Source organism: Papio anubis, chromosome 17 (genome assembly GCF_008728515.1).
Source record: "Papio anubis isolate 15944 chromosome 17, Panubis1.0, whole genome shotgun sequence".
In the NCBI taxonomy this organism is placed as follows: Eukaryota; Metazoa; Chordata; class Mammalia; order Primates; family Cercopithecidae; genus Papio; species Papio anubis.
In genome coordinates, this window is record NC_044992.1 from 35,822,125 (window position 1) to 35,838,639 (window position 16,515).

Sequence of the window (16,515 nt, forward strand, 5' to 3'; positions counted from 1 at the left end):
TTTTTTTTTTGAGATGGAGTCTCGCTCTGTCGCCCAGGCCTGGAGTGCAGTGGTGCGATCTCGGCTCACTGCAACTTCCACCTACCGGGTTCAAGTGATTCTCCTGCCTCAGCCTCCCTGCCTCAGCCTCCCGAGCAGCTGGGACTACAGGTGTGTGCCACCATGCCCGGCTAATTTTTGTATTTTTAGTAGAGATGGGGTTTTACCATATCGGTCAGGCTGGTCTCAAAAACTCCTGACCTCATCAGTCTGCCTCGGCTTCCCAGAGTGCTGGGATTACAGGTGTGAGCCACTGAGTCCCGTGAAAAATTTTTTTTCAAGAGACACTGTCTCACTATGTTGCTCACAATGGCCTGAACTCCTGGGCTCAAGTGATCCTGCCTCAGTCTCCTGAGTAGCTAGGCTACAGGCACCTGGTTAAATGCTGTTATGCTTTAAAGTCCTTTACCATTTCCTAGATATTCACCGATAGTTATTTTTTACTCCCACACTTCAGTTTTCATAGTTACACCTTTAATTCAGTGCTTCTTAACCTTCTGGGGTTATAGATTCCATTCAGAATCTCATGAAAGTGTCAGGCTTTTCCAGAACTTTATGAACCACCATGTTAATAACCCCTGTATTGGCTGGACACAGTGGCTCACGCCTGTAATCCCAGGATTTGGGAGGCCGAGGCGGGTGGATCACTTAAGGTCAGAAGTTTTAGAACAGCCTGAGTAATGTGGTGAAACCCTGTCTCTACTGAAAATATTAAAAAAATTAGCCAGGCATGGTGGTGCACACCTGTAATCCCAGCTACTTGGGAGGCTGAGGTAGGTGAATCACTTGAGCCAGGGAGGTAGAGGTAGCCGTGAGTCGAGATCGTGTCACTGCACTCCAACCTGAGCAACAGAGTGAGACTGTCTCAAAAAAACAAAAACAAAAACAAAAAACAAACCACTGCATTAATCTACCCGTAATTAATCTGGTATATTATGAAGGGTTAACCTTCTCCCCTCCCCCAAAGAGCACTTGTCCTAACACGATTCATAAAACCATCTTTTCTATCCCCAATAATTTGTGACAGAACATTTATCATTTACTAAATTCTCATAAATTTCAGAAATAATAATAATTATTATTTTTTGAGACGGAGTTTCATTCTTGTTGCCCAGGCTGGAGTGCAATGCTGTGATCTCGGCTCACGGCAACCTCCGCCTCCTGGGTTCAAGAGATTCTCCTGCCTCAGCCTCCCGAGTAGCTGGGATTACAGGCATGTGCCACCACACTTGGCTAATTTTGTATTTTTAGTAGAGATGGGGTTTCTCCATATTGGTCAGGCTGGTCTTGAACTCTGCCCGCCTTGGCCTCCCAAAGTGCTGGGATTACGGGCATGAGCCACTTCGCCCAGCCCAGAAAAGATTATTTTAACCAATATAATAGCTATCATAAGCCTTTGCTCCATAAATGTATAGCTAAAATGCTTAATAGGGCCAGGCATGGTGGCTTATGCCTGTAATCCCAGCACTTTGGGAGGCCAAGATGGGAGGATTGCTTGAGCCCAGGAATTTGAGACCAGCCTGGGCAACAGGGTGATACTCCCATCTTTACAAAAAAGAAAAAAAAATTGTCAGGCATGGTGTTGCATGTCTGTAGTCCCAGGTACTTGGAAGGCTGAGGTGGGAGGATTGCTTGAACCTGGGAGGCTGAGGCTGCAGTGAGCCATAATCATGCCACTGTCTTCCAGCCTGGGCAATATACAACAAGACCCTGTCTCAAAAAACAAAATAAAATAAAACACTTACTACTCAGTATTACATTCTTCTTTAGAAATACCATATTCAAACCTGAAGCCTATTATCTTTACATATGTTGTAATTAGTATTTAACAACCTAGATTTCAAACTCACTGGGAAGATAAGACATTACTAACATGTGTTGATAATTCAGCTTTAGCATCATGTCACTGGGTAACAGCTTATGATCTTTTTTCTTTTTCTTCTGAAAAATTTCAAAGTTTCAGAGAAGTCAAAAGGATAGCAAAATGAATACCCTAAGCCCATCCTTCACGCTGATTCTTAATGAACATTTTCTTCCACAATATTCTTTTTCCATATAAGCTCATATTTTGCTGAATCATTTGAAAGTAAACTGCAGACAGTATGAGATCTCACCCTTCAATATTTCAGCAAATATATTCTAGAAGAATAGTTTACTTTTTAAAATATTTTACTTAAAAATATTTTTTACAGGTATGCCTACCACCTACATTCTACCATTAACATCTTTCTGTAATTGCTTTGTCACATTTCTATCCATCCATTAATCCATCTTATTTTTAGTACATTTCCAAGTAACCTGAAGACATCAGAATACTTCCCAAATACATCAGCAAATAGGCTTATCACTACTTACAATTCATGATTTGTTTTTTCCTTTTGATGTAAAATTTACAATGAAATGTACGTATCTACCTCCTGAGTTTTGATAAATGAACATATGTAACTAAAACCCTTATCAAGATACAGAACATTACTCTAGAAAGTTCCTTCATATGAAAATACAGAATGGCTCATGAATTTATATGCCGTTCTTGTGCAAGAGTATGACTGCTTTATTGGGGGAAAAAAAAGGTTTCACAAGGCTTATTTTCTCTAAAAAAATTACCTGTTCACAATACCTCTCTTCTTTAGTGTGCTGAAGGAGGCAGCTGAATTATACATAAAGTTGAGATGGTCATTTATGAGATTCACTAGAACAGGGTTCTGCAAACTGCAAATATGTCTGCCATCTGATTTTGTGAATGAAGTTTTACTGGAACACAGGTAAGCTCATTCATTCATGTATTGTCCATGGCTGGTTTTGCACTGCAACTATGGCAGAGTTAAGTAATTATGACAGACAAAATGGTTTGGAAAGCTGAAAATTATTTTGGCTCTTTACAGTAAGTTTGCCCACCTCTGCTCAAGAAGATGATTTGGTATCTTTCACTGTTTCAGATAAATAATGAAATGAATAAACATACGCCAATAGAATATAGAAACAAAATTTATGATCAAAGCTGAGACTAATTACATTGAGGCCAATGTAATTGCCTTCTGAGAGTCGGCAGCTTTGTTTTACTAATCACAGTAATTGTGTGTGGGGCGTGGGGTGGGTGTAATGAATAAAAAGTCCTATAAATTAAAAAGCAATTTATTTTTCTCTTAATGAGATAGAACACTACAAGAAACAAAGGTTCATTTAATAAATATATTGAATATGTAGAAATATAACCTAATTCCCTATTTTAGTCAGAGGAGAGACAAGAAAAAGAAAAAGAAGAATAGCGAAATAAGATACCAGGTGCAGAAATACATTGTAGTGGTTGGAGGTAGAAACAGGAACACACAAAAAGAAAAAATCTACAAAGTAGACTCTAGCACAGTGTCTAGTACAAAAATAGATGCTCAGTAAGTATAATGACTGAATGAGTATAAATTAAAGGGCCTTTCTCACTTATTCTGCAGGCTTTAAACTCAGTCATCATCTCTCATTAGTGTCCTTTGAAACGCTAACTTGTCTGCAGAGTTCACTCACTTCCCTAAGAATGAGATGCAGACAGGGAAGGAGCCCTCCTCAGGGCTTAAAATTCAGCAAAGGACTGTCTGGTCTGTGTTTAAAGGTTCTAAGTAGCTATTTATTTTGTTTCTCATTCCAAAGTATCTCATTCCTACAGAAGGTCACAGGAGACTGTAATGCTATATAAAATTACTGGCCAACATAAATCAGTTCAGAACATTGTAGAATATGTACAACTTTAGGACACTGTGGTCTCTTCTCCTGGGAATAATAAATATCTCCTAAATTACACAGAGACAATTTCTATTATGGGGTAAGGGGTACTCTGTAAAAATGCACTAATGAGGAAAAGAAAATTTATTATCACAAAGACTCAGTGTGCTCAACGGGAGGACACAAAATTAAGACACAGAGGTGCATGTTTTTAAAGATATGTAAATATAGCAGTGGTTCTCCATCTTTAGGACCTGTAGGGCCTGTTAAAACCAAGACTGCTGATGTCCAGCCCAAGTTTCTGATTTAGTAGCTCTGGGGTTGAGCTAGGATTACCAGGAAAAAAAAAAAAAAAAAAAAAAAGACAATGCCTAGTTAAATTTGAATTTCAGAGAAACAACAAATACTTTTTATGCTCCAAATACTGAAATATTTTATTTTTATTTGCTAAACCTAGCAACCCTAGAATTGGCATTTCTAACAGATTTTGAAGAGATGCTGATGCTGCTGGTCTAGGGACCTTACTTTGAGAACCACTGAGATATAGGATATTATGTTATCGCCAAAAAGGAAAAATTGGGGGAGGAGGGAAGGTGAGTAGATCAGGCAAGAGTTCCTGAAGGACAAGGACAGGGGATGGGTCTTTAAGGGTGCCTAGAAGCTAGCCAGAAGTTAAGAGAGGAAAGCTTTGAGCAAAGGGGCAGAAATGTCAGAAAATGCCTGACATTTAAGGAAATTACAAGAAGCTTGGTGTTGCTGGTGCATAAAGTTTAATGAAGGTGGTGTTAGATAAAACTGGAAAGACAGAGGCCAGAGAGTACTAGGACCTTATGTACCCTGTGAATAAGCACTTAGGGGTTTACACTGTAAAACAATCAGCTTACATGATGGGGAGCAATTTAAAGGGTTTTAGGCAGAGCAGGGACTTGATCAGATTTGCATTTTTAGAAAGATCATTTGGGTGGAGGATCAGAAGCACTATGATTATGTGTTCAAGAGTATTTGAAATACCGTTATTTATGGAAACCATTTTTAATATAATTCTGCACAGACACAGACTGCTGGAGGCTATACCAGAGAAGGGAAGGAAATAGAACAATACTCAATTCATTATGAAATTTATTTAAGGTCCCTGCTAACTTGGCTCTCACTGATGCCAGAAGGACAGCATTTAATTTTTAAAAACACCAAATAAAAATGCATGGTTACAAAACTTTGTAGTTGGCTAGAATATATTATTTTGAAAATTTATTCTTAAGCCTCTTTGATAATCTGTAAAATTATTTAAAATAAGACTTAAAAACAGGTACTGACATTATAAAAGCGTTCATGCTAATCAAATAATTTCCGCAAAAAAAAATTAAAAAAATTAAAAAGTAGCTTCCTATTTACTGCTTATTTCATTTCTTAAGCATGTTTATGGGCCCTTCTACTTGTCCGAAATAAAACTCATTACAATGATGATGCCAGACTTAAGGCTCAAAGGAGGCTAGGTGCTAGTCCGGAGCTGGAAATCCTGGAGGCCAGTCCTATTTTACCAGAGTGGACCTAACGGGCTTCAATTTTCTCAACTGTGAACTGAGTTAGAAGAGATCATTTGCAAAGCAGCATTCTCATTTACTAATTTCCAACATCAGCAAAGGACATCTTCACCTATTTTCAGACAATATTTAAGGACAAAAATGTGTTGTCTAGTGTGTATATAAAATACATTAAAATATTCTTGGCTTAATCAAGGTCACTTATCTAAGATTCAACATGTCCTGAAAGACCAAGCGTCAAAAGGAATATTCCTTTCAGTGTTCTTTTTGAGTATATTTCGCTATGATACCAACAACTATATTAGCAAGATATAAAAGTGCTGCCTTGGAATGACACTTGTTTTCACTGCATGTTCACAGTACAAAACCTGTGACCCACCAGTTTTGCGGCTGAAGGGAAAAGTTAATTTGTCCATATTTCATTTTTCCTTATTTAAAATAAGGAAATAATCGATAGGAACAAACGCTAAAATCTACAGTGGCCATGAAGCAAGCACCACTTAGAAACCTCTGTATTAACGTTAGGAGCCAAGTTTTATTACCCAAAAGGGCAGGCTGGCTGAGGAGTGGAGGCTGGACGCATCATCTCAGCAAATGACTACTGCAAAGCTGTCACGCTTGCACAAACTCAGGGATGTTTATTAGCTTGCTTCCTCAAAACGAGTTAAGGTCATCAGCAGAGATTAAAGCAGGCCTCTACACCACTCTATGAAATCCTGACTCCCAGGGCGCATTCTGGGACAGTGAGTGTCCACGAAGACCATACCTGTAATCGCAAAGCTTGGGTTGACAGCCACACTGCTGCTTGCAAACCATACAGTAACTGCACAGGGGCACGTTGCCCCTGATCCAGTGGTGGGGCATGGCGTCCAGGACCTTGGTGTCATTCTTGAGCATAATCTCCTTGCACTGGAAGCGCCTGTCGGCCTTCTTGAGGCAGCCCTCGTCCACCCGGAGGCCGCAGCAGTCGCAGAAAGCGCCCTGCAGAATGTGCTGCGCGCACACGCAGCAGTAGGTGGGCTGGCTGAACAGGTCCGTGTCGCGCCACCCGTGCTTGCTCTTGCGGAAGATGTCTCTGCGGTGCAGCAGCCGGCGCGACCGCTGGAGGCTACACCAGAAGGTGATGAACACCGGCAGCAAGACCGAGCACAGCGTCCACAAGATCAGGTGCCCGTCCGCAAACAGGCCCTCGGAGGGCGAGCCCGGCGCCGGCCGCCTCTCCGCTTCCATCTTCTCCAAGGACGACACCTAACAAGGAAAGAAACAGGCGGTGCATCCCGGGCTCGCCATCCCTTCCCTGCTCCCCTCCTGCCTTTCTGGGGCCAACCCAGGCGCCCTCAGTCCAGGTGGCTCCGCTCTCCCAAGGGCGGCACTGCGCCTCGTACCCCGGTCGCCTGGGACCTGCCGCGCCGAGAAGGCGACGTCCAGCCGTCACGCTCTAGTCCCCACTCCCCAACCCGCCCCACGTCGGGAGCGCGTCCAGGAGCCGAAGGCTGCCGCTGCTGCTGCTGCTGCCGCCGCCGCCGCCTCACATCCCCGCCGGTCTGACCCACGGAAGGGCGCAACACACAGGGGCAAGCTGCCCTCCACCGAAAGGCCGGGCGCCCGTAACCGTCGACCCAGGCCTCGCACTCCCCTCCGGGGCGCAGTCTCCTCCCGGGCCCCACCCGCCCCCACGCGCGGCCCGGCGCCCTCGCCCGTCTCGGGAGGCTTCCGGAGACCTGCGCCGCGCCGGTTCTCGAGCCCTACCTCGCGCGAACGGAGGCGCGGCTCCTGGCCAGGCCTTGGCCGCCCTCGCGCCGGAGGAGTGCGAAGCTGGGCCGCGGGCGGCGATGAAGCCGGGGCGGGGGAGAAACGCTTGAGGCTCCAGCCGCACGCACGCCGACCCGGCGCGCGGGGCCGCGAGCTGGAGGCGGGGCCTGCGGCTGCGAGCCCCTGGTTGGGCGGAGCCAAGGCTGACGGGCGGGGCGGAGGTGTGAGGTGGGAGGGGAGACGGACCTGCCTGAGGGGGCGGGGCCGTGGAGGAGGCTGGAGATGGATAGAAAGGGCAGGGCACTGCGGCTGGGGGCAGGGCCTAGGGGAAGGGGGCGGAGTAACTGGGGCGTTTGAGATGATGGAGGGTTGAACGCCAAAAATTCATAATCATAGAAAATTCCGGAGCGCCGCGGCGGGGAGGGCCGCGCTCGGCGCCGACACGAGTGCCGCTGGCCTGAGCCGAACCTCTAGCCTATACTGCCGCCGCCGCGGAAGCGTACGCCGACTGGGAAGCGAGGCGGCCTTAGGCGGAATGAGGCGGAATGAGGCGGAATAAGGCCTGCGCGGCGCCGCCGCCCGCTCTCGCCGCGGCCGGCTGAGGTAGGTGCGGCGGTCGCAGTCGCGCAGACCCGAGCGGTCCTCCGCTGAGGACCGGCGGGCGGGCGTGGAGGCCTAGGGCGAGCGGGGTAGCCGCCTGCTCGTCGCCGCTGACCCGGAGCCCGGCCGCGGTTTCCGCTCCCTCCGGTGGCGGGCGGGCCTCCCATCCACCACCCCGCCGCCCGCGCCCGCCAGCGTCCGAGGCCGGGGAGAAAGGGGAGCAGCGGGAGCCGGAGACCACCGGAGATGGGAGCACGCCTCGTGCTGCTGTAGTCTAGCCGCAGGTTCCGGAGGAATGCCCGCTCCCGGCTGGAGTGCTACCGGCCCCACACGGACCTGAGCCGCGACCACGCGGGCTGCAGCCTGCAACACATCAGGGACCCGGAGAACGCGGACGCGAAAGCGCCGCCGCTCAGCACTCCCGAAGAAACACGGAGTCCGCAGAGGCACAGGCGCCGCCCCAGCGCGCACAGCTCCACTCAGCGGCTTCCTTCCTACAACACACGTAGGAATGGGAGCCGAGGACTTGATGCTTGAGGACTTCCTCTAGCATAAAAGATGGAAAGAAAACACACACAGAAGCAAGGGACCAAAGGGACAGAAAAGAAGCAGCGATCATAGGAAAACTGCGAATAAATACCTGATAATATCTTCCAAAGGATTAGAGAAGACATAACATTCATTAAGAATGCACATATAGATGTATATATATATACGTGTATGTATGTATATGTGTGTATATATATGCATATGTGTGTGCGTATATGTGTATTAACTGTAGAAGATAAAGGTAGACACTAGTAAAAGTGGTAAGGAGATTTACAATGTACTATTGTAATAGGGAAGAAGGTACCTCGTGAACAGGACTGAACTTTGTGCAGAAGTGACGGTGTTTCAGAGGAGGAGAGAAGGGAGTATGAAGGGGATGAGCAGGAACTCAGTAGTCAGGAAAGTGAAACTTGTGAAGGGTGGGTCAATGTAGTTACGGTTAGGCGACAGTGCCTGTTAGAGGACTGTTACGGGAGTCAGGGTCCTATCCTCCCACGGGAACTGGGAGATAGGCCCTTTGCTTCCTGGTGATTGCATGTTGGAGGAATGGCTTTCAGGTTCTTGAGAAGGACACTCCTGATGTGTAGCAGACATTACATCCCAGAGAGAGGAAGGATTCACAATTATTTAGTTTTTTGTTGTTGTTGTTAACTCTTTAAGAAAGGGACATCAGGGGCTGCTTGTAAGGTGTTGCCAATAGCGAACAGTGAGTTCTTTTGGCAGCTTTCCAAGGCAGACACTTTAGGGGGTCTGGGGTCATCCTATGGATGCAGCTTTGAGTAGTTAAAAATTGTGTGTTTAGGCCGCGTGCGGTGGCTCACGCTTGTAATCCCAACACTTTGGGAGGCCAAAGCAGGTGGATCACGAGGTCAGGAATTCAAGATCAGCCTGGCTAAGATGGTGAAACCCCGTCTCTACCAAAAATAGAAAAAATTAGCTGGGCGTGGTGGTGGGCGCCTGTAATTCCATCTACTCGGGAGGCTGAGGCAGAGAATTGGTTAACCCGGGAGGCGGAGGTTGCAGTGAGGCGAGATCACACCACTGTACTCCAGCCTGGGCGACAGAGCGAAACTCCCATCTCAAAAAAAAAAAAAAAAAGAAAAAGAAACAAACTATGTGTTTAAGCCTTTTAATATGGGCGAAGGATGAACCATACCCTTTTTTGCTGAAGTCTGTAGATTTCATAGGCCGAGGTGGAGGCCTAGTTGAAAAGGGGGCTTAGGGAAGCCTGGCTAGAGCTTGGTCAAGGAGGGGATCTTCATCAGTCTGTATGTATATACACGGCATGTGGACATGCATAGACACGTGTATAGTGGAGGCTGTGTTACGAGGATTCTGCACAACTCAAGTCCCCTAATGGGAACAGTCTTGGGGAGGTCACTCTTGAGGCTTTTTGTGGTATTGTGGCTACTGGGAGACCTGAGGAGGGTTCTGGCCACTAGCAGACTCATTTCATTCACCCCTTGGAATCTGCTCAGGCCTTGGACTTCTGTATAATAGTAACTTCACCCCCCAATGATCCTCCATGTTCCTTGCTGATGCTGTGATTGCTCCTACAAGTTCTCCACCTATGTCCATCTGAGCACTTGGTATTTCTACTCTAGTGTAAGAAGGTCCTGGTCCCAAGTCTCCTCCCAAACATTTATTCCAGTTGATCATCCAGATGCCCCTCCTTTGCCATCCCTCTTTGTTCCAGCAAAGAACACCACCCCTCAGGGAGATACAGTGGACTCCTTGTCCTCATCCTGACTCCCCTTTTCTCTGGTACTCACAGGCCTCAGTGAGTCTCTCGGTCTCTGGCTGCAGCACAGGTCCTGGACTTGAGCGCATCTCTCCATCCCCACCTCCACTACTCCCCTGGTCCAACTGTCGCCATTCTCACCCTCGAGTCACTGTCACAGCCTCCCAGCTTGTATCCCTGCTTTACCATGATCCCTGCAGGCTGCCTCTGAACTCTTACATTGAAATGAAACTCTTACTGTGGGGAGAACCCCTCCATTCTCAGACCCCTGGTACCCTTCACTCACTTCCCACTCTGGCCATCGTTCACTGAGTTCAGGCCACTCTGGCCTCTGCATGGTCCTCACGCCCACCAGACTCGTGCCCCCTTCAGGGCTATTGTCAGTTCCACCCCCTTTTCCTACAGAGTTCTCCATGTCTTCATTCTTCAGGTGCTGCCTCCCGACAGAGGCCTTGCTGACCACCCCTGCCAAGATTGCCCCACTCTCCCACGTGTCACTCCCCTCCCTGCCCTCTTGATTTTTCTCCATAAAACTGGCACTTCCTTACATGCTGTGTTGTGTGTTTAATTATATTGTTTAATTATATCTGCCTTCCTTAAACGAGAGCAACATGAAGACAGGGACTTTCTAATCTTCATTGCTATTTCCAACCAAAGCACTTGTTTTTTTGTTTGTTTGTTTTTTGAGATGGAGTCTTGCTTTGTCTACCAGGCTGGAGTGCAGTGGCACCATCTAGGCTCACTGAAACCTCTGCTGCCCGGGTTGAAGTGATTCTCTTGCCTCAGCCTCTCAAGTAGCTGGGATTACAGGTGCCTGCCACCATACCCAGCTAATTTTTGTATTTTTAGTAGAGACAGGGTTTCACCATGTTTGCCATGCTGCTCTTGAACTGCTGACCTCAGGTGATCCACCTACTTCAGCTTCCCAAAGTGCTGGGATTAGAGGTGTGAGCCACTGCACGTGGCCAAACCAAAGCACGTCTGCTGCTGCTGTCCCTGTCATTGATCTATGTGACTTCCCCTCCACCACAGTTATTCAAAATGTCTCTTGCTGCTTCCCTTCCACCAGGATAACACCCATCTGTGCTCACTGCCTAATGAGGGGACATCAATGGTGTCTAAGTATACTAACTGTGGGAACCTTGGTTTAATTTTGTGAGAGAGAAGTCCCTTACAGCCTCCTCAGTTTTCCAGTGAGAAATGTTTTTGGTGATTTTGAGAGGAGATGGGGAAAAGTGATGTGGGGTTCCCCAATGTTGTCCCAGGGGATTTCTTAGAAATTTCTCCCTACATCACTCTTGTAGTGAAATAAAACCATTTCCATGCAATTTATCAATTTTGTTTTTTGAAAAATACCCGCTATTTGAATCTAAATATTATAGAAATTTCTCTTTAAACATTCCCTTTTACTTTATCCCAAAATAAATTTCCCTTTGCTTAAAATCTTTCTTTTTTTATTTTTCGAGACAGAGTCTCACTCTGTTGCCCAGGCTGGAGTGCAGTGGTGCTATCTCAGCTCAGTGCAAGCTCCGCCTCCCAGGTTCATGCCATTCTGCTGCCTCAGCCTCCTGAGTAGCTGGAACTACAGGCGCCCACCACCCACGCCCGGCTAATTTTTTTTTTAATTTTTAGTAGAGACGGGGTTTCGCTGTGTTAGCCAGGATGGTCCTGATTTCCTGACGTTATGATCTGCCCGCCTGGGCTTCCCAAGGTGCTGGGATTGCAGGTGTGAGCCACCATGCCTGGCCAAATATTTCAACAAATACATACACCAAAAAATGATGCTTTAACTTACGAGTTAAAACTGTTGGGACTATAACTCTAGAAAAAATATTGCAGTTGAGTGCTGAAAGTCTTTATTGATAAATGAAATCTATTTTCAAAGTATAATACAATAATTTTGTAGAGGATAAAATAGAAATTGTTCTCGTAGTAGATTAATACATAAATAATATTTACAGAGCATTGTCTTGAGAAATGCAGTTTGATGATGTTTCAGTTTGAGCAAAAGATGAGGCTCTCATTATGGCATTTCTTTTGCTGCTAATGAGAGAGAATCCAGACTTTGCTGATGTGCTCCAGGATCTCCTGTATTGTTTAGATTTGGAGGAATTGACCATGAAGGAGCTGACTGCGGCGTTAGGAGGGGAAGGTGGAAACTTCAATGCAGGAAGGGACTCCCCTGGATCCACTGGCCTCAGGGACCCTTGGATGGAGTTAATGTGGGAGAACCTAGCCTGGCAGCTCTGGAGGCCTGAGTGGAAGGGAGAGAACAGTGCTGCCCTAAGACCCAGGCCCTCCTGGGGAAGGGAGCAGCAGGGCTTGGCTCTTGGCTGCCTGGCTGGTGTGGAAAAGCTCCTAGTGACAGGGTGACTCCCATGGCCTCTTCCAGGGACTCCAGCATTGATAACATCTCTGCCAGCCCTTCTTGTTGCTTGGAGAGTCTGGATCGCTCTTCTTTTTTCTCCTCTTCTTCTTTAAACCTCTGTTCTTTCAGTTCTTGAACCAGGGATGTGATTTTTAAAATTTTTTATGTATTTTATTTTATTTTATTTTTTGAGATGGAGTCTTGCTCTTGTCGCCCAGGCTGGAGTGTAATGGTGCGATCTCAGCTCACTGCAACCACCACCTCCCAGGTTCAAGCAATTCTCCTGCTTCAGCCTGCTGAGTAGCTGGGATTACAGGCACCTGCCACCGTGCCTGGCTGATTTTTTGTATTTTTAGTAGAGATGGGTTTCACCATGCTGGCCAGTCTGGTCTCGAACTCCTGACTCAGGTGATCTGTCCACCTCGGCCTCCCAAACTGTTGAGATCACAGGCATGAGCAGCTCTGCCCTGCTAGGATGTGCATTTCTGTATCAGCATTGCGTTGGTGCTGTTCACCTTGTAAGCATCTACAAAACTGGGGATGTTTAAATACTTTTTTGTACCCGACATCCTCTAAATATCCCTCAATCTCTGCAGTGTTTTTTGTCTTCTTTTCTTTTTTTTTTTTGCATCACCGTGCTTGCCCGTGAGTTGGCGTTTCTCCTCAATGTGTGAATCCAGTGTTTCTGCAAGCTGCTTTTCATACTGCTTTTCATATGTTACATGGAGTCGATTCCTAACAGGTTGACTAAGGAAATGAAAGCCACAAAAGTTAGGATAGTAGTTCCCTCTGATGGGGGAGAAGGTGTACCAAACAACTGGGCACACCAGAGCTCCCAATCTTCAATATGTTAACATGGGTGGTGGGTACACAGGTGTTTGTTTTATTGTTATTTTAAAAACTGTGTGTATATGTTTTACAAACTCTTCTGTATGTGTGACAGATTTCAAAATATAAACATTAAAAAGTTTGAATAAAGAATTACCTAGGGATCTTGTTAAGAAGGCAGATTCCTAGCTCCATTTCATATTCTGATTCCAGAGACCTGGTCAGTACCACAGAATCCACTTTTTTTTTTTTTTTTGAGACGGAGTTTTGCTCTTGTGGCCCAGGCTGGAGTGCAGTGGTGTGATCTCGGCTCACCACAACCTCCACCTCCCGGATTCAAGTGATTCTCCTACCTCAGCCTCCCGAGTAGATGGGATTACATGCATGCGCTACCATGTCCAGCTAATTTTGTATTTTTAGCAGAGATGGGGTTTCTCCATAGTGGTCAGGCTGGTCTAGAACTCCTGACCTCAGGTGATCCGCCCACCTTGGCCTCCCAAAGTGCAGGGATTACATGCGTTAGCCGTCGTGCCTGGCTTTTCTTATTTATTTTTTGAGACGGAGTCTTGCTCCGTTCCCAGGCTGGAGTGCAGGTACACCCAGCTAATTTTTGTATTTTTAGTAGAGATGGGGTTTCACCATATTGGCCGGGGTGATCTAGAACTCCTGACCTTGCGATCTTCCCACCTTGGCCTCCCAAAGTGCTGGGATTACAGGCATGAGCCACCGCGCCCGGCCCAGCATCTACATTTTTAAATGATGCTAATGCAGGTGGTTTGAAAACCAGTCTGAGGTGTGTCATATACTCCATGCCCACGTTACATGGAGTCCATTCCTAGCACATTGACTAAGTCTAAATAAAACTAAGACCCATCACAGCCTGTGAGGTGTGGATACAGCAGTGTCTTCCCATGGAGGCTGTAGAAAGTGACTTGAGGACTTGGGTCATGGGGTGGCAGCCCCACCATCTGTCTCCTCATCCAGCTTCCCAGGGTTCAGTCCAGAGTACAGCTCCACAGAGGATTGCAGCCCCTCCATGACACTGCAGTCCCGCACGCCAATGATGGGACTGAGATCACTGTGTTTTAACTTGGTCAACCAAGTCAGCTTCAACTGAAATTAAACCATTAAAGAGAGACTTTGTCTTATTCTGCTACTTCTCTGAGAACCTTGCCCTGGAAATCGTGTTAAAATGCAGATTCTGATTTCCTTTCTCAGGGAAGAGGCCTGATAACCTGCATTTCTAAGAAGCTCCAAGGTGTTGCTGCTAGTTCCAGGACCACACTTTTGAATTTGGAGGCTGAGGTATTTAAGAGTCTGTATTGTGAAAATGGAGGGGCAGTGTAATGAAGTGGGAGGAGTGTTAGATGGGATTGTGAGGCCTGGGAACAGAACGGGGACCTCAGACATCTGTGTCCCCTTATGCTTGTCACTTCACTTCCTTGGACTCAGGTTAGATGAGATCTCTAAAATACAACTTCTTTGGTAGCCTGCACAGCTTGTGAAAGTGTCGTTGTCTTCTATGAATCCTAGCTGATGCAGAACCCTTAAATTAGTTTAGATTTGAAGATATAACAAAATAATATACTTTAAAAAAGGGACAGACTGGGCATGGTGGCTCACACCTGTAATCCCAGTACTTTGGGAGACTGAGGCAGGTGGATCCCTTGAGGCCAGGAGTTCGAGACCAGCCTGGCCAACAGGGTGAAACCCCATCTCCACTAAAAATAAAAAATTAGGTGGGCGTGGTAGTGCATGCCTGTAATCCTAGCTACTCAGGAACCTGAGGCAGGAGAATCGCATAAGTCCAGGAGGTGGAGGTTGCAGTGAGCCGAGATTGTTCTGCTGCACTCCAGTCTGGGTGACAGAGTGAGACTCCGTCATACACACACACACACACACACACACACACTGACAGGTTTTCCCCCATCCCCATTATAGAGTATTTGAAAAAGTAAAAAGGAAGAAAAGAATCACCATCTCTCACTCCAAAGTCACCCTATGTTTGAACATTTTGGTCTATTCCATTATTTTCTGTGGAAACTGATTTACTTTTTTGTATGCGTACTTTTGATGATGTAGTAGATATAGTTTCTGTGTGGCTCTTATTTAGCATTACAAAGTAACTTTTATATGTTATTAAAAAGTCTTATTTAATGGCTACATTATACTCCATTCTATGAATATAGCTTACAGTGTGTATAGCCTTACTTTTGTTGTAGCTATTTCTAATATTTTGCTATTATAAATAATTCCTCTGTTTAGGGTTATTTCCTTAGATTCTCACATTTAGTTAAAGAATTTGAAAAGTTCAAGGCTTATGGGAAAGCTTTTAAGAATAATAGTCTCTCTTTGCTAAGTAAGCTTTTATCTGGAAAATTTACCTGTGTAGGGACAGATTAATGGAAATTACCACACCTGAGGAGATACACTCTTAATTCACTAAAAGCAATAATAATAATATTTGTGGCCAACCTGTGTTGATAAGTTAGTAGGTCTGAGGCACTGTGCTAAGTTTATCATCCTTATTTTACAGATGAAGAAAACCTGCTTGATATCATACAGTCAGGAGTCAACTGAGTTGCGGCTTTGAGCATAGGTTTATCTGATGCCAAAGTTTGTGATGCTCTTCAACTATTTAGGGTACCTCAGAGTGTGGATTTTGAATCACCTGTATCAGCATCATTTAAAAATATGGATTCTGTGGTGCTGACTAGGTCTCTGAAGTCAGAATATGAAGTGGAGCTAGGAATCTACCTGCTTAACAAGTTCCCTAGGTAATTCTTTATTCAAATGTTTTTTGTTTATATTTTGAAATGTGCCACACATGCAGAAGAGTTTATAAAACACATATACACAGTTTCAAAAGTAATAGTAAAATCCACTACCCAGGTTAACATATTGAAGATTCGAGAGCTCTTGTGTGCTCACTTGTTTGATACACCTTCTCCCCCATCAGAGGGAACTACTCTTGTAACTTTTGTGGCCTTCATTTCTTTGCTTTTCTTTATAGATCCCTAAGGGTATCCCTGAATGATACAGTGTTGTTTGAAAGACTGAAAAGCCCAAACCTGGCACTTTTGGGAAATAGCAGTAAATCATTGATATGTGAAGGTTCCCAGCAGGAGGTAAGCTGAGCGGTGTCTTTGGGACAGAGTATGGATTCAGCTTCCTTGAAAAGATTCCACCTGGGGAAGTCAGTGGGCAAGGTCTTGGAAAGATTGTTAATCACAGTGAGGGCATCTGAGCAGGGCTGTGGTTTGAACAGCTGGCAAAAATATGGCTGAAAAGGAAGGAGGCTTGTTTTTATCTTTGCAGCTCAGCTCACTAGGACTTCCCTCGAGTTCTCAGAAGAAGATTAACAAAGAATGCCTCTCAGGGAG

The 16,515-nt window shown here is 45.7% G+C and overlaps 2 protein-coding genes across 8 annotated transcripts in view; one reads left to right on the top strand and one right to left on the bottom strand.

Annotated features, from left to right (window-relative positions):
• DGKE (diacylglycerol kinase epsilon) overlaps positions 1-7,201 on the bottom strand; it is a 30,328-nt gene extending 23,127 nt beyond the window's left edge. For both annotated transcript variants that reach the window (XM_031657529.1, XM_021929071.2), the window contains exons 1-2: positions 7,044-7,201; positions 6,061-6,542 (exon numbers count right to left, since the gene is read on the bottom strand). In XM_031657529.1, the coding sequence (XP_031513389.1) occupies positions 6,061-6,524 (464 nt within the window). In that variant the 5' untranslated portion in view covers positions 6,525-6,542; positions 7,044-7,201. The remainder of the gene's footprint in view (positions 1-6,060; positions 6,543-7,043) is intronic.
• A 184-nt stretch (positions 7,202-7,385) lies between these two features.
• The window catches only part of C17H17orf67 (chromosome 17 C17orf67 homolog), a 236,672-nt gene continuing 227,542 nt past the window's right edge, over positions 7,386-16,515 (top strand). For 2 of the 6 annotated variants that reach the window (XR_002518110.2, XR_004179418.1), the window contains exons 1-4: positions 7,386-7,649; positions 14,351-14,437; positions 15,669-15,909; positions 16,146-16,260. The gene's annotated coding sequence lies outside the window, so the exon portion shown is untranslated. The other 4 variants (XR_004179419.1, XR_002518108.2, XR_002518109.2 and 1 more) reach the window with 4 other exon arrangements.